Source organism: Sciurus carolinensis, chromosome 1 (genome assembly GCF_902686445.1).
Source record: "Sciurus carolinensis chromosome 1, mSciCar1.2, whole genome shotgun sequence".
NCBI lineage: Eukaryota > Metazoa > Chordata > Mammalia > Rodentia > Sciuridae > Sciurus > Sciurus carolinensis.
The window spans coordinates 197,682,065-197,709,991 of record NC_062213.1 but is presented as its reverse complement, the minus strand read 5'-3'; the positions used below and the strand labels follow the sequence as shown (position 1 = coordinate 197,709,991).

At 52.1% G+C, this 27,927-nt stretch overlaps 1 protein-coding gene across 1 annotated transcript; it reads right to left on the bottom strand.

The window, feature by feature from the left end:
* Positions 1 to 498: 498 nt before the first annotated feature.
* Positions 499 to 27,927, bottom strand: Spata21 (spermatogenesis associated 21). Its single transcript, XM_047527723.1, has 13 exons — positions 27,799 to 27,927; positions 25,163 to 25,317; positions 21,805 to 22,030; positions 20,122 to 20,411; positions 19,716 to 19,764; positions 14,967 to 15,436; positions 14,630 to 14,718; positions 12,678 to 12,815; positions 10,561 to 10,632; positions 10,324 to 10,441; positions 2,020 to 2,195; positions 1,044 to 1,221; positions 499 to 556 (listed from the first exon to the last, which is right to left on the bottom strand). Exons 1-13 carry the CDS (start codon positions 27,925 to 27,927, stop codon positions 499 to 501), a joined length of 2,148 nt encoding a protein of 715 aa, XP_047383679.1.

Sequence of the window (27,927 nt, the reverse complement as noted above, 5' to 3'; positions counted from 1 at the left end):
CAGTCCCAGGGAGAGACTCGGTTGGGGGAAGGGGCTTGGTGGCATGTGGATTTGGGAACAAGGGCTCCATTTCTTAGTGCTTCAGGGAAGGAGACCCTGCGTCCTCGGGCTCTGTCAGGAAGATGGTGACTGATGCTGCTTCCTGCTCTTCCACAAGGCCGTCATTGCCTTTGTGGGGCTCTCAGTCCAAAGGGGCGATACGAGTCTGAGGAGGACCCCACTCTGCATCAAGAGTGGACAGAAGGCCAAGACTTGACATGCCCAGGGCACCTGCAGCAGGCCACGCCTCGCCTCAAGCCTGAAGGGGACTGGGGCCCTGCACTTGGAGGGCCTAGTAGGGAGAGGAATATCTGGGGACCTTCCCTGTAGCAGGCATAGAGGCTGAGGTTCTTGGTGTTTATTGGCTTACCAGGCCATAAAAGCCAACTCCAGTAGCCACCCTGCCTGATGGCCCATCTGTCTGCAGGCCTTGAACTGCTCCATCAGGACTCCAGAGGGTCAGTGGGTTCGAGCTGGCAGAGAGCCAAGCCACTTGCCACTGTCGGAGCTGTGTTCCCTGGGCAGGGGGGTGGGACAGAAGTGTGACAGGGAGGTATTTGGTTCTCTGCACAATCCTGCCAGGCTCTGTTGTCCCTGCATGCTCAGGGGAGAGACCTCCTGGAGGCGATGGAGCCCGCTGTTGGACTTGGGTTTAAGTCCAGGGTCCTTTTTCCTCAAGGGGACCCCGCCTCGTTGCTAAGCCTGCTACTCATGATTTGGAGCAAGGCCTTGGAGAAGAGTTCAAAGTCAAGTTATCCTGTGTGGAAATGGGGTGGTGCCAGCCCAGGAAAGACAGTGGCTGTCACCGAGTCCTGGGCACAAGGAGGCTTAGCGCCCTCATCCGCCTGGTCGTGGCTTCCCTCCCATTCCTCTCCCTTCTGCCTGGAGCAAGCCGTCCCCAGACATTCCCTCTTGGATGGTTGGAGTCCGCAGGTGTTGGGCCAGGGGCCTCTTGTGGGAGGAGGTAGGTGGGCCTGACAGGCCCTGGCCCTTTGGACACCCACCTGCTTCCTTGAGGTCCTGACGGGAAGAAGAGGCTGCGGATGTCTGGGCTTAGGCTGGTGGGAGTGCACTGGTCCAGCACATAGTGGTTGCCCTGCTTCCGCCGGACCGTCTTCTTGTCCAGCCGGGGGCAGAGCGGGATGCAGGGCACCTGGGCATAGGGGCTCTGCAGGTTGGCAGCTGGTGAGGAAGTGGGCAGGAGAGGGAATGCTTTAGAGCAAGGCCGGCTTGGGAGGCAGGCAGACCCAAGTAAAACGCTGGCTGCCACGTAGCTGTCTGAGCCTCTAGGCCAGAAATGCCCGCAGTAGCCAGCTCACAGCTGATGAAGGTCAGAGGTGACATCTGCAGAGCATCCAGCTGGCCGGGCATAGAGTAAGACTGTGCACAGCTTCAAAAGGAGCAGATGTGCTCGCTTGTGATGGGTCCTGGCGGGGATGGTAGGCGTGCTCTAGAAAGGCTGCAAAACTCACTTGTCACACTATAGGAGCCTAATAAGTGACACCTGGGCAAAGGAGGCAGCCTTGCCTACTGGAAAGAGCACAGGTTTGGGGATCAGGTGTGGGTGTAAATTTCCCTTTCCAACATGCTATCTGGGTGGACTTGGGCAGGTGCTTAAACTTCCTGTTTCAGTTTTATTCTCTTCTGTAAAATGGGGCAAATACATGTCCACAAGGATTAAATCTTGGCACATCTGCAGGTGGCCTCTCACTGTGACCGACTGCAGGTCTGTCAGTGCTGGGCTGGGATTGCCAGTCTCCACACTGCTCCCTTCTCAGTCCTGGCTCTTAGGGACATCCTGTGCTCAGGGCTAAGGTAGGAGGGGAAGAGTCCAGAGCAGGGCTCGGGGCCAGGGACTGATTATCTGTCCATTTACTGATGCACGTAGTTAAGCCCAGAGTAGAGAAGCAGACCTCCCAGCTCCCTGGGGACATGGGCAGAAGAGGCCGAGCCCCTGCTCCAGTGGGCCCAGGCCCTCACCATAGTTCTGTTGCTTTATCCGGCTCAGGATCCTGAGGACCTTCCGCTCTGAGATTTCAAAGCTGTCTGCCTGCGGGGCGTTGCAGGACAGCTTCCTGCGTGCCCGCAGCCGGCCAATAGCGGATTCTGTGTCTCGAGCTTTGCAGGTACCTTCTTTCAGCTTCTTCTGGTAATAGCTGGGGAGGCAGTGTGGTTAATTCACCCCACTCCTCCTGAGCCCTGTTCCACCTGTCCAGCTCTGGGACAGGTGCACAGCCCAGGAGTTGGGAGACCTGGGTTCTGGTCCTCGCTCTGCCCTTCACTTCCCATGTCCGTGAGCAGTACCACCCTCTCTGGGCCTCAGTGCCCTGGCAAAGCGGGGAGATGGTTGTATACCCTGTCACTACAGGTCACACGAATCCTCTGAGCCTCAGGTTCTTCCTGGGTGCACAGAGAACTTGGAATGTTACTCCTGAGTTACCCATGATTTTGGCCATATTTTTACCATGATGTGCAACTGCACGTAATGGAACCATGCAGCCAGCTCCTGCTCGTCTTCCAGATTTCAGCTGAAGGGCCATCTCCTCCAGGAACCCTGGGTCCTCCACTCTGCTCCTGCTCCTGCTGTAACTTACCTGCCAGAACCGCAAACCCTCTTTCTCTATTTTTTTTTTTTTTTTTTTTCTTTTTGGTACTGGGGACTGAACCCAGAGGCACTTTACCGTTGAGCCACAAATCCAGTTTTTTTTTGTTGGTTTGTTTTTGTTTTTTTAATTGTAGAAGAAACTATCCAATTTTTTTTTTTTTTTTTTTCAGTACTGGGTATTGAAGTTGGGCACTGGACCACTGAGCCACACCCCCAGCCCTATTTTGTATTTTATTTAGAGACAGGTCTCACTGAGTTGCTCAGCACCTCACTTTTGCTGAGGCTGGCTTTGAACTTGAGATCCTCCTGCCTCAGCCTCCCAAGCTGCTGGGATTACAGGCATGCACCACTGTGCCTGGCTACAATATCTTTATTTATTTAAAATATTTTTGTAGATGTTGACAGATGTTTATTTTATTCATTTGTTTTTATGTGGTGCTGAGGATCAAACTCAGTGCCTCACATGTGCCAGGCAAGCGCTCTACCACTGAGCCACAACTCCAGCCCCAGTCTTATTTTTTTATTTTGAGACAAGGTCTCACTAAGTTGCTAAGGACCTTGCCAAATTTCTGAGGCTGGCCTCAAGCCTGCAATCCTCCTGTCTCAGCCTCCCTAGCCTCTGGGATTACTGGCCCTATTTCTTAATTCTCTCTCTTGGCTTCTCCCCCACTACCCTGCAGCACCATTCATTCAGCAAATATTCACCAAGTGTTCATTGTGTGCTGGCCACCAGAGTGGTGGAGGAGGCATACGGGGGGGTCCCTGTGTCCTCGTCTCAGCCCCACCTGTTATTCCAGCCACACCACCACAGCCACTTCTGCAAAAGCTTGTAGCTTTGCACAGGGGCCGTCCACAGAGCCACCTAAGTCATGCCTGGGCTTCTCTGACACATGTGCAGCCTGCAGGTGCAGGGGAGGTAAACACCTGGTGGCCACCCTTGGCCAAAGGAGTCGGTGGCCAAGGTATAAGACTTCTCCCTTTCTTCCCCTGGGCCACCATTCACAGTTCCCAGGAGATCCGGGGCACACCTGACCCAGTAACATGTCCTCATATTGTCTCCCTCTGCTGCGGTCAACCCTTTTCTTCCTCCTTTCCCTGGAAACACTTCCCAAATCAAGGACCTGGACACAAGCCTAATGGGAGAGGCAGATCATTAACAAAGGAAAACAATGCCTCGCGCAGCGGGCGCTTCAAGGGAACGGGAGAGGGTGGGGTCGATGCTCAGGGTGGTCAGTGAAGGTCTCAGATGACATTTGGACAGAATAAGGGAGGGACAAAACCAATGGGCTCCTGGCAGAGGATGGCCCACGGAAAGGCCAGGAGATAAGAAAGCTCAGTGAGCCCTGGGATGGCGAGGCGGCCAGGGGCTGCAGCCTGATTTGTGGGCATGGGAAGAGTCGTGGGCAGCAGAGTGGCAGGGCCACGTCATCTGGCTTTGGGGGCAGTGGTGCCCTTAATGCTTCAGTGTTGGGAAGGCCTTATGATTGGAGTGGCGGCTGTGCTAGTCCCTTGAAACCTGGACTTGGGGCTTCAGTGAGCTTACAGAAGATGGGAAGCCAATCCCAGAGCCTCTCACGGCAGCAGTGTGGGTCTAGACACCCGAAAGGCACCTGAGCAAGACGAGGAGCTACAGAATAGCCACCTCACAGGAGCTGACGGGACCCGAGCAAAGTGCAACTTTCCCAGCCACCAACTGCTCTCAATTTCTTTTCCCCTTCTGTGGGCTGGAACTCAGATGTGGCTGGTGAGCTGGTTTAGCATTGACAGCAAATGGTAGAACAATAAATTGGCAAGAAAGTGGGAGCCGAGCAGCTCCGCTCCCTGCGTGCTGCTTCGTCCAGCTGTCAGCATAGAGAAAGGAGCTCCGTCTCACTCGGACTGTGGTATGCTGGGGCCTGTTCCTTAACCAATACACCAGCCTTGAATTCTATACCCAGCTAAACTACGCAGTAGATGTGAGAGCAGAAGAAACAAGGGCATAGTCATAGGAAATTTTAAACTATGCTCCCCATGCATCCTTAAGAAGCTGCTGGAGGATATGTGCTTCCAGAATGAGCACAAAAACCAAAAAGAAAGGAACAGTCTTCATTTGGAAGACAGATCTGATGCAGGAGAAAGCAAAGTGGAAGGAAGACCATGAAGGGAAATCCCACAAGGGCAGTTCAAGGGCCATGAGGAACAGCCAGTTCAAACTGCATCACTGTGGCTTCAAAGAGAAATTTCCAGGGCAGTATTCTTCAGTGTCTTTCAAATCCAAGAAAAGTATGGGGGAAATGTGTTCCTTGTTAAAAAGGAGGAAGGAACATGTCAAGAAGGATATTCAGAAAACGGAGAATCCAAAACAGGAAAAGAAAATGTCAAGGGTGCACCAGAGCCCCAGGAAACCAGCTCCAGAAGGCCGAAGATGCAATTTCTCCAGAAACAAGAGGAATGGCGCTTTTTTTTTTCCTCTTTTGACTGTGAATTGAACCCAGAGGCACTACCACTGAGACACATCCCCAGCATGTTTTATGTTTTATTTTTAGACAGCGTCTTGCTGAGTTGTTGAGGCTGGCCTTGAACTTGCGATCCTCCTGCCCCAGCCTCTCTGAGTTGCTGGGATTACAAACATCCACCACAGTGCCTGGTTAGGAGGAGAATTCTTTAAAACATGATTTGAAGAAAAAAAAAAAAAAACTCCAGGAAAAATGTTGGAAGATTACCGATGGGTACAAAGAAAAAACAAGGTAATTGTCAACCGAGGAAGTTAAAAAAAAAAAAAAAGAAATTAAATCATAGTACAAGAGGAGCATCCCTAATCCAGATATCCAAAATGGTCCAAAATCTGCAACTTTATGAAAGCAAGTATGATACTACACAGGGAAATTCCCACACCTGACTTCACGCAGCAGGTCACAGTCAAGACAGGTGCACCAAAAATATCATGTAAAACTGGGACTGGGGTGTACTTCAGTGGTGGAGTGCTCGCCTAGCATGTGCATGACCCTGGTTCCATCCCACACCACCTAAGAAATAAGAAGTCCCAACAATTTAATGGTAAGTGTGATCCTGAATTTAAAAAAATAAAACACAAGAACAAAAAAGCTGCAAAGGACATTGGTGGGACAACTGGAAAACTGGGCTGAGGACTATGAGTTAGATTCTACGTAGGACCGTATGTTCAGTTTCCCAGAGTGATAAGATACTGTGAATATGTATGAAAATGCCATGATTATTAAGAAACATACTGAAGTGATCAGGGGCAAGGGGACATAATGTGTTCAGCTTATGCTCAAAGGGTTGAGAAAAACAATGTATTTGAGAAAGAGGATGAGAAGGCATTTGTAGCAAAACGTTGACTCTTGGTAAATCTAGGAAAAGCAAACCTTTCAGTTTATAAACAAGTTTACGAAAGTTTACTGTAGCTGAACACAAACCCTAATAGAAGAACATTAACTACAGGTCCAATAGAGCTTTGAGAATAAAGGAATATTATAAGACCCTAGACCAATACATATGAAAACTAGAAGAACTAGATGAATTCCTATAAAGATGTAAATTACCAAACCCAGCTCAAGAAGACATAGAATACCTAGTCATATAATCACCAAATAAAGTGAATCAATAATTTGATTTTATAGCAACTTATTAATTATTTTTGTGGTTCTGGGATTGAGCCCAGCAACACTCTTAGCACTGAGCTTATCCTAAGACCTTTGAATTTTTTTTTTTTTTTTTTTTTTCAATATAAGTTGTCACTAAGTTGTCGGAGCTGTCTTGGAACTTGGCTCCTCTGACTGCAGCCTTCCTAGTCACTGAGATTATGGACATGAGTCAATGATTTTACATCTTGCAGGATGCAATGGCACGCACCTGTAATCTTCGCACTGTGTGGGGTTGCTTGGGCTTGTAGAGAGCCTTACAAGGTTGAGAGCTGAGGAGAGATACTCGAGGGTAACTAGGTTCCAGTTCAGTCACAGTAGTAACCTCAACTGAATATCAAGAGCACACCAGAGCATCCAGCTGAGATGCCAGAAGAGCCACATCACAGGAGGAAGCACCATGGTGCAGAGCAGCACTTGGCAACTTCTCTAAAGGACAGATGGTAAATGTGTTTGGTTTCACAGGTTATACGGTCACAGTTACCCAACCCTTGTCACGGTAGCTTGCAAGAATTCATACCTAGATAATAAACAAATAAATGGGTTGGGTGTGTTTTTTTTTGTTTGTTTTTTTTTTTGGTTTTTTTTTGCGGTGCTGGGGATTGAACTCAGGGTCTTAGTGCTTGTGAGGTGAGCACTCTACCAACTAAGCTATCTCCCCAGCCCCGGGTTGGGTGTGTTTTGATAAAACTTTATAAAAATGGAGTAACCTGGATGTGGCCAGTGGCACGGAGTTTGCTGACCTCCTGCCCTAGCATAAGGTCTACTATAGACCTTCCTAACAAGGTCGAAAACCAAGATCCACAGGAGAAAGTTTGGAAGTTTAGTCTTATCCATTAGAGGGTCTAGGAAACATCTGGGTTTTCCACAAGTAGGTTCTGATAAAGCAAGAAACCAAACCCACACAAATACTTATCAACCAAAATGTCTAGAACGTGGTCAAAAATCACAAAACATCCATTTCAAGGGAAGAAAGTATCAGAACTGTTCCTGAAAAGGAGCTGATGGCAGACGTACTAGACAGACTTGAAAACAAAAGTCTTACAGATGCTCAAGAAATAGAAGAAGGTCATAAACATCAAGAAAACAATGTACAGCCAGGGGCACACACATGTAATCTCAGGGACTCAGGAGGCTGAGACAGGAGGACTGCAAGTTCAAGGCCAGCCTCAGCAATTTAGTGAGACCCTGTCTCAAAATAAAAAATAAAAAGGGCTGGTGATGTAGGTCAGTCGTAGAATCCCCAGGGCCAAAAAAGAAAAAAAAAAAAAAATGTATGAACAGAATGGAAATGTCTCTGTGTGGATGTTTGCATGAAGGCCACAGAACACCGGTAGAGTCAGAGAGGTCCCACTGCCTGGCATGGTGAGGCATGCTTATAATCCCAGTGGCTTGGGAGGCTGAGGCAAGAGGATCATGAGTTTGAGGCCAGCCTCAGCAACTTAGCAAGGCCCTAAGCAACTCAGCGAGACTCTAAATATAAAAAAGGGCTGGGGATGCCACTCAGTGGTCAAGTGTCCCTGGGTTCAATTCCCAGTAGCACAAAAAAAAGCCATTTTTATTTGAAAGAACAAGTAAAAAGTTGGGGCTGGGGTGTGGCTCAGTGGTAGAGCATGTGCCTAGCATGTGTGGGGTCCTGGGTTCAACCCCCAACACAAGAAAAAAAAAAACCTATGTCTATTCATCCTTAAGTATTAGCCTATATTTTTCTTTATCTATCTAATATATATATGTTATATATATGTACATATATATAATATATATATATATATATATTTTTTTTTTTTAGTTTAGGTGGACCCAATACCTTTATTTTTTATTTTTATGTGGTGCTGAGGATCGAACCCAGTCCCTCACCCTTGCAGGTGAGTGCTCTACCACTGAGCCACCACCCCAGCCTGATATTTTAAAGTAAGTAAGCCCATCACTTCAAGTTAAACGACTGATAGCATTTGTTGCTTATAATGACATTTGCATTTCTGATTAAAATAATTTTTGAAAATATATCCACAATCATAACATTCATACACATAATCTTTTATAGTAGTAAAAATGAATGAACTACGCTGGGGCTGCAGCTGTGGTAGAGTGCTTGCCTCGAAGGCTCAAGGCCCTGAGTTCAATCCCCAGTACCAGAAGAAAAAAAAAATGATGCACTATATCCACACATAACATTTTTTTTTTTGATGAGCTTTGCGGCAATAGTAATACTTACAGATACAGTACATAATTATAATGAAATGTGTCAACATTTGGAATATACACATTTTCCAAATGCCCGATGCATAGGTCACAGAAACATTCTGGGGATCTATCTGCAAGATAGATCAATAGATTTTGATTTAAAAGGGTAAGAAAAGTTCTCCAATACCGATTCAGACTCCACACTGCAACTAACCTTTGGTGCCCCACCCATCAAGTTTGGTGTAGTGTCAAAAAAATATCCACACGGTATGTGGCCGTTAAGTGAAAAAGCTATTACGAGCCTTCCTTTTTCAGTTATATTTTGCATGAAGTCAGATTTTCTCCATGTACTTAACCAAAACAAGTAATTGTGACAATTTTTTTTTTTTTTTTTTTTTTTTTTTGTATCAGAGATTGGCTCTTAACCACCTCCCCAGCCCATTTTTCCTTTTTTATTTTGAGACAGGGTCTCACTAAGTTGCTTAAGCATGCACTAAGTTGCTGAGGCTGGCCTTGAACTTGCCATCCTCCTACCTTAGCCTCCCGAGCCACTGGGATTACACCATACCTGGCCACAGAAGCAGATCTGCATGCACTTGTTGATATTTGAACATTGAGTGATAGCTTTACTCAGTTGACTGGGCCACAAGGTGCTGATATTTGCTTCAACATTATTTCTGTGTGTGTCCGTGAAGGAGCTTCTGGATGAGATTAGCATTTTTTAAAATACATTTTTCGTTGTTTATTTTATTCATTTATTTTTATGTGGTGCTGTGCTAGGCAAGCACTCTACCACTGAGTCACAACCCAGCCCCTGAGGTCAGCATTTGAATCGGTGGGCTGAGTAGAGGCAGCTACCCCTTCCCCGTGCGGTGGGCCTCATCTAATCTGTTGAAGGCACGAATAGACTAAAGAAGAAAGAATGCTTTCTCTGCCTGTTTTTGAGTTGGCCAAGGGTCTTTTCCTGTCTTTGGACTTTGTTCTCTTGGCTCTCAGGTTGTCACTTGTGTTGAAGAGTTGAGGAAACAGGTCTCTATTTGATGAGCAAACTGAGCCCAGGAACAAATCGTTTGCCCAGGGCTACGGAACCAGTGAGCTGCACAGGAAGAATTCCAAAGCCTTTCTTCCTCGCGCTAGATCCCAGAGTTTCCTCCAATTCAGTTTTTAAAACCGTGGGGATCAGTCAGCAAAATGATTTTTGCATTCTGATCTCATTTGATCCTCACAACTGCCTCTGTTTAAAGTTAACATTTATTGAACATCAAGTATTAAAATATGTTCATATTTAAGATGAGAAACAAAGGCTCCAGCCAAAGCTGGTGTTTGGAGATCAAGGGAGGCATCCCGCCTCCAACCTTTCCTTCTAGCCTTGGATGTTTGTGCTGCTTTTGTCTGTGGCCATCTCCTCCTTAAATGCACCACTCCCTACCCACCCTCCTTCCCTGGAGACATGCAGAGGCTATGACCTCTGGACCCAGGCAGTGTCCATCTGATTCCTTTGCTGAGATTGCTAAATGGATACTGCAGAATTCTTCCTGCTGAAGTCGCTGAACTAGGAAGGTGTGAGGATGGGGCTGCCAGTCACCATTCTTCCCACGTGGAGAGAGCCTAACTCAGCTTGAATCCATAGAAATGGAGAGATAAAGCCTTACCGATAACATCTAGTCTCCTGGATCCAGCCATTCCTGAAGGTCCCACCAGTTATTTGAGCCAATACATTCCCTTTTTGCTTAAGGCAATTTTCTTTGGCTTTCTTTCACTTCCAACTGAGTCTTAACAGAGCCTTCAACTGCCAAAACACTAGATGTCACCTTTGTGTCCCCGCACTCCACCCCACCAAACAGGCCCACTCACTTTGTGATCTCCTCTAAGACTGCCTCCGGCAAGGCCAGCATCTCCACCAGCAGAGACAGGATCTCAAAGAGCAGAGTGTGGGGGTTCGGAGGAGCCATGTTCGCCAGGGCATTCTGTTCTGGGGACATGGGATGGTGGCTGCCATTACCACTGGGTGGCCCTGGATGCCACCCACCACCACGTCAGCCTCTTGGCCCCTTCTCCAGCTCCGCCTGCCCTGCGCCCATCCCTACTCACCCACGGAGCAGAAGAAGCGCCTGGAGTCTGTCATCACAGCCAAGAAGTCTTTGAAGTCCACGTGACCATCTCCTGTGAGGGGCGGGCATGGTTACTAGCACGCACTCACTGGTCTGCTCACAGGGGTACTGTACGTCAGTGCCTGGGGTGCGTGGTGAAGCAGAAGGCTGCAACGAGCATCTCCCGGGTCAGAGGCCACCGGACTTTGTGCCTCGGAGGCAGTGGTCCAAGTGCATATCCCAGGGTGACCTCTTCCTACCCATGGGACCTTGGCTAAGTCTCTTAAACCCAGTAACTTTTGTTTTCTTATCTATAGAGTGGAATTATTAGGACACCTGTCTCATGGGCCATAAAAATGAGGTCACATGCTTAGAGCAGGGTCATGTGTGTATTAGATGCTCACTGAATTTCAGTGACTATTAGTGTTGTTACTGAGTGCTCGTTACTGAACAAGAACACTCACCCACAAGACTCCCCCTGGGCCTTCAAGTCCCTGCAGGATCCACCTGTCACCTGTGTCCAGCCTCACTCTGTGCCAAGCTCCCAGGCATGAACCTTTTCCCAGGGAGCCACTTTCTTCCTTGCACAGGGCCTTTGCACATGCCGCTTCCTCTGCCTGGAGTCCTCTCCACCACCCTGCAACTCTTGTAAACGCCCTGCGCCTGCTCCCACCTCATCACTGCTTCCTCAGAGGTCCAGACCAGGCCAGACCTGGCTCCCCATCAAACGCTGTCAGAGACCCCTGTATTTCAACAACCCGCTGTGAATCCAGATTTAATGGAGGTTCTGGGAAGCCAGGGCTGCTTGTTAGTTATGTGCTGTGTCCTCAGGGCTCGAGACGTGTGTGCTTAGTTGACGCTCTTAACAACTGAGGAGTCCAGCACTTAAGCACACGGGTGGGGTTCTCGGTACTCTGCGTGCCTCACAGCTGAGGCCGAGGCTGAGGAGAGGAGGCCCTTGCCTAGGCTTCCTCAGGGGCGGCGCTGGGGGTCAGTCTTGTTCTCTCCGTTGTGCGGTGCTGGGGATGGAACCCAGGGCCCAGGCAGCCGGCAGGCGCCCTACCGTGGAGCTGCAGCTCTTGACTGGTGTGAGGCTCCCCGTGGGCACAGGGCAGCTTCCCGCTCCCCGGCAGCACTCCCTGCACTGGCCACCCACCCCTCTGCACCGCGGTCTCTTCCCTCTGTGCTGGCTGCTTCTGTCACCAGGAATCTCTGTCTTCCACAGCGGCGCTCAGGCTCATCTGCCCTGAGGTCCCTCCCTGGACTCTGCTTCCAAGCCTTTTTTTTTTCTTTTTTTAGTACCAGGGACTGAACCCAGGGGCACTTACTCACTGAGCCCTTTTTTAATAATTTATTTAGAGACAGGGGCTTACCGAGTTGCTTAGGGGCTCAATAAGTTGCTGAGGCTGGCTTTGAACTTGAGATCCTCCTGGCCTCAGCCTCCTGACTCGCTGGGCTTACAGATGTGCGCCACCTAGCTATGTTAAGTGCTCCTTCTATTGACACCTCTTCACTTATATCGGCCCCCTGAGGGTGGCAAATGTGTCCTGCATGTCTCTTGATTCTCAGTGCCCAGCATAGAAATGGGCGCACAGTAGGCATTTAGTAAGCGCTTCCTGGATGAATATCCCAGTGGTTGCTCGCCCCCATACACCGTGTCAGTCCTTGGCCTGGACTGTGCACTCCATCCTTACAAAAGCCTGATGAGGAAGGTACTCTTCTCAGGCCCATTTTACAGATGGAGAAACCGAGGCTTAATGAAGTTCAGTGACCTGGCCAAGGTCATGCAGCTGGTAAAAAGGGAGAGACTGACTGATGCGGGAACACCTGACGCAGCTTGCGTGGGAAGCTGAGGGCAGGGAGATCCTCCCCACCTTGGGGTCAGGAAGTGGGTTCCAGTCCTCTCTGGGTCCCCAGAAGCTGGCACTGAATAGGGATTCAAGGAACCAGGACCTGCTACATCATTTGTGGGACCCAGGGCACAACGAAAATGCAGGACAGGGTCCCCTGCTCGGAAGGTATTGAGAACCCCTAGATCGTGAGAGCGGCGCATCAAGCCAGCGCCGATCCTTCAGGAGGGGCCCTGGCCACCGGGCCTCCCCGGCGGCACCAGCTCACCGTCCACATCCGCGCTCATCAGGGCGTCCTCCACCTGCGCCGGCGTCAGGGAGAAGCCCACCAGGAACAGGATGTTCTTCAGGCTCGGCGCGTCCACCTCACCAGGGCCGTTGAAGATCTCAAAGTAACTGCGGAAGGCTGTGAGGACAGTGGGTTACCTGGGGATGGGGCACCTCTCTTCTCAGCCACCCTCCTGCCCCAAGGCCCCCACGACCACGCCTGCATGCAGGACGGAGATAGTTAGAAGAGCGGGGCGCACCGCGGTGCTCGCCGGTCATCCCAGCCACTCAGGAGGCCGAGGCAGGAGGATCAAGAGTTCAAAGTCAGCCTCAGCAACTTAGTGAGGCCTTGTCTCAAAGTAAAAATGGCTGGGGACTTGGCTCAGTGGCTAAGCACCTCTGGGTTCATTACTGATACTACGAAGCCAGGCCAGCAAAAACTGGTCCCACCGGTGACGTATTTGGTGACAGAAGCACCCCTACTTCAGGCACCTTATGCCATGCCTGGCATTAGGCCAAGCGCTTGCTAGCCAAGTTCTCCATCCTTACGATTCTCATCCCTGTGGGAGCGGAATTCTTACTGCCCCTGTAAAGATGGGGAACCTGGGGGCTGGGAGGCGTGGTGGCCGGCCAGGTCTCTGGACTCTGAGTCTGTGCCCTTGAACTTGTTGTCTGCAGCCTCTCCTTTGCGTGGACCTGGCTTCCAGGGTAGCATCAGTGTTCTGGGCCAGAGCAGAGGACAGGAAGTCTGCCGAGAGCCCTGGAGCAGCCCACATTAACAGGAAAGCCCGAGGAGTGGAGACGGGCAGCCTCGGAGCCTCCGCCTGCAGCGAACCCACTCAGCGGAGCCCAGTGACTGGCTCTGCCATTTAATAAGCCGGGTTGCTGCTATGGCTGAACCATGTCCCCAAACTCAAATGTCGAAGTTCTGACCTTCATAGTACCTCAAATTGTGACTCTACTTGGAAACAGGACCTTTAAGGAAAGGATTAAGTTAAATGAGGTGATTAGGGAGGCTCTGATCCAATCTGATTGGTGTCCTCAAATAGCAAAAGGAAATTTGGACACATGGCGGTACCAGGGATGTGCACGCACAGATAGACCGGTGGGGCCATGGCAAGAGGGCAGCCGTCCGCGAGCCAAGGAGAGAGATGGCGGAGACACCCACCCAGCCGGCCCCTCGAGCGGGAGCGTCCAGCCTCCAGGACTGCTCGCCAGCCAGTCTGTGGGGACGTGGGTTTGGCGGCCCGAGCTGACTGACCGGTGCAGTTCCACAGGCAAGTGCCATAGTCCTGGGACTGCACCCCGCCTCTGCAGGACGGGCATTGTCCGCAGCAGCCCACCTGGACCTCCACGTCCAAATGGCATGTTGCTCCCGACAGCACCAGGGGGCTGCTCTGTGCCCAGAAGAGGACCCCTGCCAAGCAGCCTGCCGGAAGGACGGGGCCTGGCGCCCATGAGTGCCTGCGGGAAGGCGGGCCGCGCTGTCCAGGGGCCGGCGGGACCTCAGGGAGGGCGTGGGGCCAGCCCCAAGGATGGGGAGAGCGGAGGGCACGTGCCTCACCCGGCGCAGAGGCCATGGCTTTTGATTTTTTGGTGGGTGGAAAGCAGTGGGAGGTGGGGACCCGTCTGGGGCTGGTGGCCTTGTCAACGGAGAGGGACCATCTAGGATAGGCGGATAGGCGGGGCTGGGAGCCCTGCGGGCCCACAAGCTTCCACAAAGAGGACAGCAGAGCAGCCTGGGCGGGGAGGCAACAGCCTCCAGAGCCCCCGGACCCTGCAGGACCTGGGCCCCTCGGGAGCCGGCAGAGCCAGGACCTCGAGTCAGAGGATCCCGCGGGAGCAGGTGCGGGTCCGGGTCCACCTCCCGCGCCTCCTGTGCCCTGGGCCAAGGGCAGGCCACGCCGGGGCCAGCGCGCAGGGCAGGGGCTTGGGCAGCAGTGCGGGTCTCACCTTCCTCCTGCCGCGGGGTGAGGCGCTCCTCCGACCACTCCTCGCAGCCCTGGGACAGCTTCAGGAGGCCGCGCTCCTCCGGCTCCGGCCTGCGGGGCACGGGATGCTGCCCACCTCGGCCGGGGCGCCACCCTGGCCACGTGGTGGGGGAGCCAGCCCAGGGGCCCTCTTGGGAATAGCCCTGGGGAGGCTCCCTGGGGCTGGGGGCAGCCATGAGCGACAGGAGAGGCGGACGGGGGAGGACGGGGCGGAAGCCGGAGAGGAAGCAGACCAGGGGACAGGGCTGGGAAACGCGGAGGGGTCGGCCCAGGGGGACCAGGCTGCAGGTGGCCCCTACCGTGCCTTGGTGTAACTCAGGCTCCGGTCGTTGCTCTGGGACAGAAGCTCTGGCCGCCTCCAGCCCAGGTCCAAGCTGGGGCCCGGCAGGACTGGGCTGGGCACTGTGGCGGGGACCAGGGCTCCCATGGGGACCGGGGTTGATCCAGAGGCCATCGCCCGGGCCCATAGAGGGACTGTGGCCGGGGCGGAGGCGGGGGCCTGCAGCAGGGTCAGAGGCAAGCCTGGGGTGGAGCTGCTGGCCGGGGCTGAGCTGGACACAGGGGTTAAGGTCCTCGGGGACTTCCGGGGGGTCAGAGCCCGGGCCCTGGCGGCCCTCCGGTGGATGACTTCCTCCTCCTCCACCTCCAGCAGGCACTTCATGAAGCCCTGCCAGGGGTTCCCAGCGATCTGGGCCGCCGCCAGCTCAGGCTCCTGCAGGCGCTTCTGCACGGGGCTCGGCTCCCTCCTTTCGTCAATGTCCCTCACCTCCTGGGGACAGGGGAGGAAGCCGGGAGGCCTCCAGCTGGCCAGACTGTCCCCCAAAGCTGCTTCTTGCTGCCCTCTCCTCTCTGAGCCCCTGAAGGAGGTACCCCAAACCTCCCATGTGCCCCACGAGGCTCCTAGCTGTGTCCTCCCCTGAGCCTGGCCTGGTCCCTCCCTGGGCCTCCACGTGGTGAACCTCCTTCCCTGCAGGCGGCCTCGTTCCCGCCCACTGACTCCCACCCGACCAGAAGGGAAGCAGCTCAGAGCTCCCAGCCTCTCATCCCTAGGGACCCAGCACCGGGCAGGCACTAGCCATTCACTTCTCTTCATTCAGCACAGCCGGCCACCCCCTGCATTGGTTCCCTCCCTCAGTCAGCAGAGGCAAGAGGTGAGGGCTGTCCCCAAGGCCATGCACATGTACACCAGCACCAGCCATCCTTACGCTGAATCGAAGGCCCTGCTCGTTTTTCCTTTGGTACTGGGATTGAGCCCAGTAGCACTCCACCACCCAGCTGCACCTCCAGCACTGCCCCCTCCTTTTTGAGATAGGATCTTATTAAATCATTGAAGTTGGCCTCTAACTTGTGATCCTCCTGCCTCAGCCTCCTGAATGGCCTGGATTACAGGCAGGTGCCACAAGCTTGACATTCTAAGGCCCAGTCTTGCCACTACATGTTTATTCTTTAAAAGTGGCAGCTTTACTTTCCCTACCGGACTGCCCTCTCCTCAGCATGTAAATGCATTATCTTCCTTGTGTGTGTGCAGGGCCGGGTGCACGCTACCTACCCTCTGTCACCGAGGGACACCTGTCTTCCTTCTTTCGCAAACTCTCCTGACGCCTCAGTCCCTCCAGCTGTGGTCCCCACCCTCTGCTCCTCTTTCACAGCAAAATTACCTGAGGGCGTTGACTGCCCTGATCTTCGTTGCCCCTGCTCCCCTAAGCTGCTCTTGCAAGGCCGTGGCCAGATCTCCACCTGTGTCTGAGGGGACCCCTCAGCAGCACTGGACCCAGATGACCACTCGGTCCTCAGTGGACACCTTCTGCTCTGGACCCCACTGCCCCCTGGGCTGTTCTTCCCTCCTCCGGCCCTGGCTCCGCCTGGCACCTGCTGCCTCATTCAGACCTGTCCCTGCCCAGCTCAGGGCCCCCCTCCCCAAGCGAACACCCCCGAGACTCTGCTCTCTCACATCCACAGCCCCAGTCTCTACACCTCTGTCCTTCCTAATGTCATCCTCTTCCTTGACATCCTTGAGTGTTCTAGAGCAGGACCAGAGTGGACGCCTGGGCATCCCTGCCCCCCCTTCAAGACCCCACCTGCTGCTTTTTTTGTTTTTCCATCTCCTTTCAGCGATGGGGATCCAGCCCAGGCAACCACGCATACTAGGCAGGTGCTCCACCTCCGGGCTGCACCCCAGCCCTGCCCCAACCATCTTCAAGGGTACCGTTCAATGACATTCAGCACCCTTGAACATGCAGCCGTCACAACCATCCATCCCAGCACTCGTTTCACCTTGCAAAACCATACCTGTTAAACAATTCTCAGTACTCCTTCTCCCAGCCCCTGGAAATGACCATTTGGTGTCTGTCTCTATACCTTTTCTAAAGTACCTCACATAAGTGAAACCAGACATTTATCCTTTTGTGAGCCACTCATGTCACCTTGCATAAAGTCCTCAAGGTTCACTCACGTCGTAACATGTATCAGAATCTTTCCTTTTTCAAGACTGAATACTATTCCACTGTATGAATGTGCCACACTTTGTTCTTTCCTGCACTGACTACGGATACCTGTGTTGCTTCCATATTTTAGTTTTTGTGAATAATGATGCTATGAACATGAATTTACAAATAAGTCTTCGAGACCCTGCTTTCAATTCCTTGAGGGGGTAGATTGCTAGATCATATGGTAGTTCCATTTTTAATTTGTGATGGCACTATTTTTTAATTGTTTGAGGGGCGTCATGCTGTTTTCCGCAGTGGCTGTGCCATTTCACATGCCTGCCAACAGCGCACAGGGTTCCGATTTCTCCGCATCCTCGCCAACACTTGCTATTTTCTGTTTTGTTCTGTTTGGGATACTAGCATCCTGGTGGGTATCAGCCAGGAGTCTCTTCTGATTCCTCTTTCTCCAGCCAACTCTTCCGAGCCCCTCAGCAAGCCTTGTCAGCACCACCTCCCAAACCCCATGTGCTTTCTGCCATCTCTGCTGCTGCCACCCCAGTCCGAGTCACACCGCTATCGCAGTGTGTTGCCATGGTCTCTGCCCTTTGACCCCTACCCAAGTTCGTTATCCAGCCAGCTGCTCCAACTGTGTGGCTCCAGCCCAGAGCAGGTCATCTCATGCTCTTGCCTGAAGTCTGTCAGTAGCTTAGCTTAGGCTTAAAATGGGCTCCAAACCTTCACTCTGGCCTTAGAGACCCTGCAGGGTCCAGACCCACAATGCTCCTGACCTGTCTCCCTCCTGTCCCGCTCCAGTCCTCCTTTCCTGCTGAGCCTGACCTTGATGAGCCCATTTCCATCAGGGCCCTTGACTGCCACCACCTGTCCCCAGAATGATCTTGTCCCTTATCTGCGTGGCTTGCTCCTTGTTGTCATTTGAGTCTTGACTCAGAGGTCACCTCAGGGGTCTCCCAGCCTCCGCCGCTTCTCAGGCTGGACTTGCCCGGACCATCCTGTTTCCTGGTGAAACAACTCTGTTCCCATCGGTGGCTCCTCTCCAGCAACTGGATCCTGGGCTCCTTTCACCATTAAACCCCGTGTCACAACTGGTGGATCGTCCTCAACAACTTCTAACTAAACACTCTGCCTCACTTTTCTCAGTGACGTCCAAGGAGAAAGGCCAAGTCTGAATGAATGAATCACTGAGCCCAGAGGACGCGGTGGCTTCTCCAGGTGGCCTTGGACAGATCCAGTTCTCCCTGTTCTTAGCATGCAGTTCTCAAAACTAGCTATGGAATGTGCTGGGAATGAAGGGTTCTGAGTAGGGGCCTGGCTGGACAGCCGGGCTCTGTTTCAGTCCCTCCTGGAAATAGACTGCTTTAGGCCAGCTGGTCCCATTGTCCTGGGAACCTGACCCAGGGGAGCGACTGGCCGGGGCTCTTCAACCAGGGAGGAGCACAGAGAAGAGGCTGCGTCCCCGGCAGCTCTCCCAAGCCAGGGGGACCTCGTGGGACGGCCTGCCTAGCTTTGCCGCCACCCCATCCACTACGTCCACTTTGCTCTCCAGGAGGTCCCTCCTCCCAGCGGCGCCCTCGCTCTGGGTTCCTCCTAGTCTCTCCTCTGCCTGTGTTGTGAAGCCTCCTGGGCGCCCTTTCTACCCGGGGCTCTGTCCACACTCCTTCCCTGCATGGCCTCCTATGGGTCCTCTCTCTCCAAGACGCCAGGGGATGGCCCCAGGGCTCCTTCCCTGAACGCCTGGGGCTACCCGCCCACGACCTCTCGGGTCCCAGGACTCTGCTGGTCCTGGGAGCTCAGTCACCATCCCTGGAGCCCTGGGCAGCCCCCGCCCTGCCTCCTGGCACAGAGCCTGGCGGGCCACAGACACCGGTACACACTGTGGACTCAACCCAGCTCTCTCCTCCGCTCCCCTCTGCTGTCCACAGGGTCCAGCCCAACAGGGCGTGGGGCAGGGTGGGGAAGCAGAGATGCACCGCAAGGTCATTTCCTCTTTCCCTCCGATTTCTCGCTGTGCAGAGTCACATGGTGTTCCTGTCCTTTCGTTTTTCCAACAAATTCAAACTGAGTCCCAACCAGGTGCTGGACGCTGTTTTAGGCTCAGAGCTACTTTATAAAGAGGAGTGGCCATGCTCCTGGAGCTGACATTCTGGCGAGTAAGTAGGTGGACACATCAGTGTGACCCTATTGGGCAAAGAAAGTGCCACAAAGACGAGAAAACCAGACACTGTGCTAGGGGACTGTGGCCGACAGGCACCTTGAGATGCGTGGGCCAGGCAGGCCTTGCTGAGAAGGCGACGTGAATGCTTCCTCGGAGTCAGCCATGAGGATGTGTACCGGAAGGTGACAGGCGCGGGACTTCTCCAGGCACGGCCACGAAGGAGCTCACTGCCCCGTGCGTTCACACCTTCCCCTGGACTCCCAGAAGGCTCCCTTTCTGACTCCGCCCCTTCCTGTCTCCGCCCCCTTCCTGTCTCCGCCCCCTTCTGTCTCCGCCCCATTTCTGTCTCCGCCCCTTTCGGTCTCCGCCCCTTTCGGTCTCCGCCCCCGTCCTCCTCTGGGTCCCCCACGGGCTCGCCAAGCCTCCACGCCCACTCCGGCCCTACTTACTGGTGGAAGAAGAGGCCCCGCTGCTGACTGGGTCTCCACGGCTTCGCCTCTAAATAGAGGAGAAATTCCCCCGTGGGGGAGGGGCTCAACTTGAGACCTGTCCCTGGACCCCTCTCAGGCCCCAGGACACTCAGTCCCACCACCTCAGCCTCACCCCTCAGCCTGCCTTCTCATGCCAGTGGGACCCTCTGTCCTTCATCTTCTGCACACAGGCCCACAGGACAGAGCTCAGCTGGAGCAACTGTGCAGACCCAGCTGTACTGAGACCCAGAGGGGCATGGCCTGCCCAGAGGCCGGTAGCAGGTGGGGAGCAGCTGGGCAGGGGTTCGCATCCCCTGTGACTCCACAGAAGCACACCCTGCGAGGGGCGGGAGGCAGGGCCAGGGTGGATTGGGGGATGACTCACTCTTCTTTGGGGGTTTTAGGTCTTGGTGTGGATGGAAAAAGGAGGATCGCTGTCTTTTCCTCTGCGGTGGTCAAAGGCAGTAGGAGCATCGCTTCCTGGGAGCCGTCTTCGAGATCCTCTGCACTGGGCTCGGGCACGGCCTCCTGTGGGTCGATGTGTGGGATGCCTGCCTCTTTGGGGGCATTGTCTCCGGGTGGCTGCCCACAGCAGTCCAAGGAGCAAGAAGGCTCTGTTGGCTGCACCACGTCTGACGCATTTGCTGCCTGGTGACCTGGTGACTCCAAGTCCGGCTGAAGACAAAGAGGCCAAGAATGGGGCGCCCTCTCCTGGTTCCCAGGGGAGCCGAACCCTCACAGACACCAGTTCCCACGGGCCTCCTGCTGTCCAGGCACGGTAGGACCTTCCTTCCCTCGGTCCTCCCCGACCCCCCAAGACAACAGATGAGGAAACTGGGCCAGAGAGGTCACGGCCACCCAAAGCCATGATCCGTGCCTCCCTGTGAGGTGGAATGGGACCCATCTGTGACCACAGCATCTCAGGAGGCTGTGATTGGAGGATCACAGGTTCCAGGCCAGCCTGGGCAACTTAGCTGCTCAAAATAAAACATAAAGAGGGCTGGGATGTAGCTCAGTGGTAGAGTACTCCTGAGTCCAATCCCCAGTAAAAAAACTCAACACCTCAATAATAAGAAAACAAACTACTCTTTTTTTTTTTCATACTGGGGATTGAACTCACATCCCCAGCCCTATTTTGAATTTTATTTAGAGATGGGTTCTCACTAAGTTGCTGAGGCTGACTTTGAACTCCCGATCATCCTGCCTCAGCCCCGGAGATGCTGGGATTACAAGCGTGCACCACCGTGCCCAGGTCCACTCAATTTTTAAAAGAGGTGGGAGACAGAGATGGAAAAGACAACCCACAGAGTGGAAGAAAAATTCCATTAATCATACATCTGATAAGAATCTAGTATCCAGGATTTTAAAAGAATGCTTTCAACTCAACAATAAAATACTAATCAAATTAAAATAATGAAAGCCAGGTACACTGCCTCATGCCTGTAATCCTAGCAGCTCGGGAGGCTGAGGCAGGAGGATCTCCAGTTCAAAGCCAGTCTCAACAAAAGTGAGGTGCTAAGCGACTCAGTGAGACCCTGTTTCTAAATAAAACACAAAACAGGGCAGGGGATGTGGCTCAGTGGTCAAGTACTCCTGAGTTCAATTCCCGGTACCTACCCCCCCAAAAAACACAACAAACAGCAAATTGTGTACTAGAAGCACATGCAAGTGTATGTCAATTATACCTCGCTGAAGTTGTTAAAACAAAACACCCTACATCTTAGAAATAAATAGAAATTTTGTTTAAATAAGTTTGGAAAAACAGCATACTCTAAACATGTCTTGCAAGATACAGCAAAACCCAGCAGCTCCTGGGTCACCCTGATGTACGACAGCATGGGCTTGCTGTCAAATCCAGTGTGTCTCCATATTATCTGCATCTAGAACCCCCACCTCTGCCCCTGCCACTGTGACACGCTGCGGACAATCTGGGATCAAGACTTAAACTCTCTCTGTGCAGCTCCCGGAGGATCCCAGCCAGGGCACCGAGGGGAGCAGACAGGGCAGGAGAATGGGGGCACCCTCGCCTCCCTGCAGGTCACTCATCCATGCCTTCGTCCTGGGTTACCTGTGACGTTTCGCACCAACTCCCAGGGGTCTGATCCTCCACAGGGCTTGGGGTCTGTTCTCTCTCCTGCTGGGGCTCTGTCTCCACCCCAGGCTGCAGCAGCCCCTCCGGTGTCACAGGAAGCCTGGAAGGTGGCTGCCCCAGGTCCGTCTCTGGCTTGACTTGATGGTGGCATGCATGCAGCTCCCCGGGCCCTTCGGGGGCTGTCCAAGACGATTGGTTCTTCCTGGGGAGGACAGACAAGGGGACACCTCGCCTCCCCAACCCAAGCATGGACTTCTAATGTTTCTTGATAGTTCCAAAGCACCTGCACAGGGCTGGGCACACCACAGGTGCACACTCAATGCTGGGAGAACCCACGAAGGATGGACCTGAATTCCCCAAGTCACATACGCTCTGACATCAGTGATAAGGGGAGATAGGATTTGACAATTTTTAGCATTATTTTTTGTTTTGCAGGGGGAAGAAAGGAACATAAAAATCAGAGATTGAGAGAAGGGGTCGGGGCATGAAGCTAAAGATAGCAGTTCAGCTTGGGATCCGTGTCTCTCCAGTCTCACCTCAACACTCTGTGGTTTCTCCTCTAGCCTTTCCTCCGTGTGTGTGTGTGTGTGTGTGTGTGTGTGTGTGTGTGGTATTGAGAACAGAAGCGAGGGGCACAAGGCAAGTGCGCCACCACCAAGCCACGTCTCCAGTCCTTCTCTTTTTTTTTAATTAATTTTTTCTTAAGATGTTGATAGAGCTTTATTTTATTCATTTATTTATATGTGGTGCTGAGAATCGAACCCAGTGCCTCACACTTGCTAGGCAAGCGCTTGACCGCTGAGCCACATCCCCAGCCCCTACTTATTTATTTATTTATTTATTTATTTATGGTGCTGGGGATTGAACCCAGGGCCTCCAGGCAAGCACCCCACCAAATGAGTTATATCCCCAGCCCCCGAGTCCTTCTTATTTTTCATTTCAAGACACAGTCTGGCCAAGTTGCCCAGGCTGGCCTCCAATTTGTAATCCTCCTCCCTCGGCCTCCTAGTAGCCGGGATTACAGGCGTGCACCACACCTGGCTCCTCTAGGCCTCTTTTGCATATACATATTATTAATGGGGATTTTAAAAATTGCTGTCCTCAAATATATGCATATTTTACATAGTTATATTGCATGTATGGTTTCTTAATCTATTTTTTTAGGGTTTTTTTTTCCATTTTTAACATTATAACCTAAACTTTCCCATACTAAAATCTTTCATAACCTTTTTTAATGAAACTATAAAATTCTGTATTTTGAAATAATTAGCCATAAGTAACCATTTTCCTCTTATGTGAGCATTTAGGAGATTTCCTTTTTTTTAAGTATTTAAAATAACGTGACAGTGACAATCTCTGTGCTTAAAATTTTGCATGTATCATCTATTTTTTTCTTAAAGCCTAATTTTGAGAAATGAATGAAGAGAAAGACAGTCTTTTTTTCCCCCTCTACCATCAAATGACAGTATTTTACTTGAAAAGTTTCTTTTTTCTTTCTTTCTTTTTGGTACCAGGGATTGAACCCAGGGGTGCTTAATCACTGAGCCACATACCCAGCACTTTTTTTTTTTTAGTTATAGATGGATACAATACCTTTATTTTTATTTATTTTTATGTGGTGCTGAGGATCAAACCCGGTGCCTCCCATGTGCGAGGCAAGTGCTCTACCACTGAGCTACAACCCCAGCTCCTCCCCAGCTCTTTCTGTTTTTTTATTTTGAAACAGGGTCTTGCTAAATTCCTTAGGACCTCACTAAATTGCTGAGGCTGGCTTGGAACTTGCAATCCTCCTGCCTCAGCCTCCTGAGCTGGGATTATAGGCGTGTGCCACCGAGCCCAGCTTACTTGAAAAGTTTCTATATATTACACAGGTATTAACTGCCTCTCATCACTACTCCTCCTCGCAATTAGAAAGAAAGACAGGGGGTCCTGGGAGTGTGTTTCCACTATTCCCACTTGATCTACCATTCTTTCTTTCTTTCTTTCTTTTTATTTATTTATTTATTTTTTGTGGTGCTGGGGATTGAACCCAGGACCTTGTGCTTGCGAGGCCAACGCTCCACCAACTGAGCTGTATCCCCAGCCCTGATTTACCACTCCTGTGCCCTGGCACACTCAGTCAGAAAGAGCGTTTGCCATCTAGCCACTGGGTGTGAGCAAGGGTCACAAAGAACTGGTCGCCACTGGTGTCTGGCCCCGAACTGGCCATTGTGAGAATTCCAGCCCCAGGGAACTTCAGGTCTGGATGCACCACCACGACCTGTTGGGTCACCACCCTAGACCATGAAATCTTTGATTATTCTATAGGATTTGGTGCCATCGTAGTAGCTTCAACAAGCCAACTCAGCAAAGTTCTGACAGGCCTTTGGTGCATGCTTCCAGTATCGCTCCAGCACAATGGTCCCATGCTGGTCTCCAAGAAAGTGCTAAGTGGCTGCCAGGAATCTGGGGCAATGGCTGCCAAAGTGACCAGGAAAGACAGTTTTAAAGCAGTTTAAACAAGTTGTCAAAACAGATATGTTGAAATGGTTTGTATTTCCACCAGCATGTATGCTGTGCTTCCGTCAGAGGCCTCTAATCTGATTAGATTTCTCTCTTAAGTTTCAGGGACAGGAAGTTATTTAAGAAGTTTTGGTTATGCAGTGGCACACTCCTGTAATCCCAGTGACTCAGGAGGCTGAGGCAGGAGGATCGCAAGTTGGAGGCCAGCCTCAGCAATTTAGTGAGGCCTTAAGCAACCTACCCTGTCTCAAAATTTAAAAAAAATGAAAAAGGGCTGGAGATGTGGCTCAGTGGTAAAGCACCCTTGGGGCCAATCAGATTTAAATCATAACAGCCCATCTTTACTGTTCCTATCACTAGGTCTTCCATTGTACCTCTGTGGCCCTCTCTTGATTTTTTTTTTTTTTTTAATTTAGAAAAATACATTCTCACTCTAGAAAAGTTTCGGAATATTTACAATATTTGGAAAATAATAGTGATGGCATCATGTACACCTTTGCGGGTTCCTGTGCCTCCTGGGCTCTTTTTTTGTTCATTTTTCTACTCAGTGACCAAGCATCTACTGTGTGTGTCCCAGGCATGCGAGGGGTTGAGGCTGGACAAGTCACAGAAGTGCCCTTGAACAAGACACAGGGCGGAAGTCTGCGGTAGAGGGCAGCTCAGACAACCCATCCACACAGAGGACACCTAGTGCCACCGGTGCTGAGGCGCCGGGCGGGGCTTGGGGCTGACCAGCTCTGCTTGGTCAGGGATCTCGGTCCTCTGTCTCTGTCCCAGGAGGGTGACAGGGGCTTCTCTCTGGGGCCCATTCTCTGGGAGGCCCCCAGCTCACCCTGAACTTGCTGGAAGCCTCTGCTCCTGGGTCCCTAGCTCCTCCGAAGGCCACTCCTCAGACGCTTCCGTGTGTCCGGGCTCCTGCTCCGGCCCTCCTGGAGCAGATGGAGGCTGCATCCCACTGTCGGTGACTGCGGCATCCGGAAACACCACCTAGAGCAGGGTCGTCCATGGCGCTGGCTCGAGGGCTGGCCACGCTCCCGGCCAGCAGAGGTGTGAGTCTGGCCACTTCTCCCTGAGTGCCCTCCTGGCTAACTGGGGACGGCGTTGGGGAGAGGTGAGGAGGCCCAAAGGGGCGGGAAGAGGGGCTGAGGTGCAGGGCCAGGCCCGGCTACAAGCTGTCACTCAGCACTGAAGTCTCCCTCATGAACCTGGAGTCCAGAGGAGCAGCTGAACCAAGGCGAAGGCCGAGGGGAGCTGGTGAGAGCACCCGTGGACTTCAAGACCCTCGTGGGGCCCGAGAGGGGCCTCTCACAGCCGCCACCGCTCTGGGTCTGTGGCTCTATCACATCTGGGTGTCTGCGAGCCCGTGACGTAGACTAGCTCCTGGCCTCACGAGGGTCAGCAAATTCCAAATGACTGACTCCATTAGTCAACTGATAAAATCTTAGTGACTAAGATTCTGATGGGAGCCAATGCAAATGGTGCTCAGCGGGAGGCAGGGCCTGTACCACAGAACTTGCAAGGATTTAGCTCAGGTCGCCTGTACCACCATATGAAGCCCATGAGGTCAAAGCGTGCCGTGCCGTGCCCGTGGTCATGCAGCTACGCAAGTGGCAGGACCAGAATCCCATCACTGTATTGAACAAATGAATAAATGGGCAGGTGAAAGAAGCCCAGAATGTTTGTCCCGGGAGCCACCATTGCAGCAGAGGTTACAGGGAGAAGGAATACTTCACCCAAGGCAAGTTTTTTTCTTTTCTTTTCTTTTCTTTTTTGGTATCGAGGATTGAAATCAGGGGCACTCGACCACTGAGCCACATTCCCAGCCCTATTTTGTATTTTATTTAAAGACAGGGTCTCACTGAGTTGCTTAGGGCCTCGCTAAATTGCTGAGGCTGGCTTTGATCCTCCTGCCTCAGCCTCCCAAGCTGCTGGGATTACAGGCATGCACCACTGCCCATGGCCACAAGGGAAATATTTTTGATGGTAACTTTGCAGTGCTAGCAATTGAATCCAGGGCTTTGTACATGCTAAGAATGTGCTTTCCCACTGAGCTTCGCCGCCAACCCTACTATGACCTTTTTAGCTCTGAGGAGATGGGATTTAGAGGAAGATCCGTGAGTCCCCAGTTCATATCACTGGACTGACGCTCTCTCTCGCTCTCTCTCTCTCTCTCTCTCTCTCTCTCTTTCTCTCTCTTTCTTTCTTTCTTCAGTGGGCTCTCCATCCCTCCCTCCCTCCCTTCCTTCCTTTATTATGGGAAGGGTTTTGGAGATTTAACCCAGAGGCACTTTACCACTGAGCTACACCCCCAGTCCTTTTTGTTTTTTATTTTGAGACAGGGTCTCAGTAGGTTGCTAAATTGATGAGGCTGACCTTGAACTTGCAATCCTAATGTCTCAGCCTCCCAAACTGCTGGGATTACAGGCATACACTGCCACACTCGGCCAACTGGGCACTTTGAAAGAAACACATTTGGTGGAGAGGCTGAGGGTCCTGCTGGAGGCGGCTGTGGTTTGGAGAGAGCCAGGGTGGCATCTTGGGGGGAGCTTTTAAAAGTGGGGCCTAGGGAGGTCTTCAGGTCATTGAGGGTGTGCCCTTTAAAGGGAGAGTTGGACCCACCCCTTCCTCTTCCTTTTCTCTCTGCTTCCTGGCATGAGATGAGTGGTTTTGCTCCACCACACACTCTCTCCACCACTGGTTTAAACCACGGGGGCCAGTCCATCGTGGATGGAAACCTCTAAAACTGAGCCCAAATCGACTTTGATTATCACAGGCGTTTGTACAGTGGTGGAGAGCTGAATAACGCAGACGTGCAGGATGCAGGCAGGGGCTGGGGAGCAATGTGGAAGACCTCAAGTAACTGCCAAGGGAATAAAGCGCGGAAGGGGAGCTCAGGGCCATGAAAGCACCTACAAACAGGCAATTTGTTTGCTCACCCTTCCTTCTCCATTGGAGCCCTGGGGTTCCATGGAGCCAACTTGCCCCTCTGTCTCCATTGTACCAGGACATCCATTCCACTTCCCACTGCCATGGTGACTGGTTTAGGGAGGAGCACGTGACCACAATCTGGGCCAGTGACAGTAATACCAGAGACTTGTTTCAACTATTGTAAAAAGGCTCTCTTCCCATTGGGGATGCTAAACCAGAGGATGTAAGATGGGACGATGGTGACCAGGGAATCTCTGCCATCTCAAAGGGAAGCCCTGCTTGACAATGAATCCAACAAGGAGGGCAGAGCCAAGAAATACTCATGCAGCACCTTGATCCAGCCATACCTGAATTCTACAAAAGGATCTGTTAGCTATTCAAGTTATTATATTCTCATTCCTGCTTAATCCAGTTTGAATTGGGCTTGGTGTTATTTTAATAGACTCTTAATTCAAGTAGTTGGGGAGAAAGCCTGGGCAGGGAAAGGGAAAGGGGCCAGATGAAAGTGGAGGGGTTAGAACATGAGGCGAAGGTCCCCACCTGGCTGACTCCTGATGTGGTGGGCTCAGCATCAGTCTCCTTTCCTGCGGAACTCAGACCAGGACTTGGCTGGACCCCTGGAGCCTTGGTCCCGTCCTCCATGTACACCTGAGTGTTTTTGTAGTCCAT

What these genes read in the sequence shown, in the direction of transcription:
- Spata21 (XM_047527723.1), bottom strand. Translation starts at nt 27,927, where the DNA reads ATGGACTACAAAAACACTCAGGTGTACATGGAGGACGGGACCAAGGCT. An exon ending in AGGCTTCCAGCAAGTTCAGG is followed by an intron (nt 22,031 to 25,162) that starts GTGAGCTGGGGG and finishes TGTCCTCCCCAG; the next exon opens with GAAGAACCAATCGTCTTGGA. An exon ending in GATAAAGCAACAGAACTATG is followed by an intron (nt 1,222 to 2,019) that starts GTGAGGGCCTGG and finishes CTTCCTCACCAG; the next exon opens with CTGCCAACCTGCAGAGCCCC.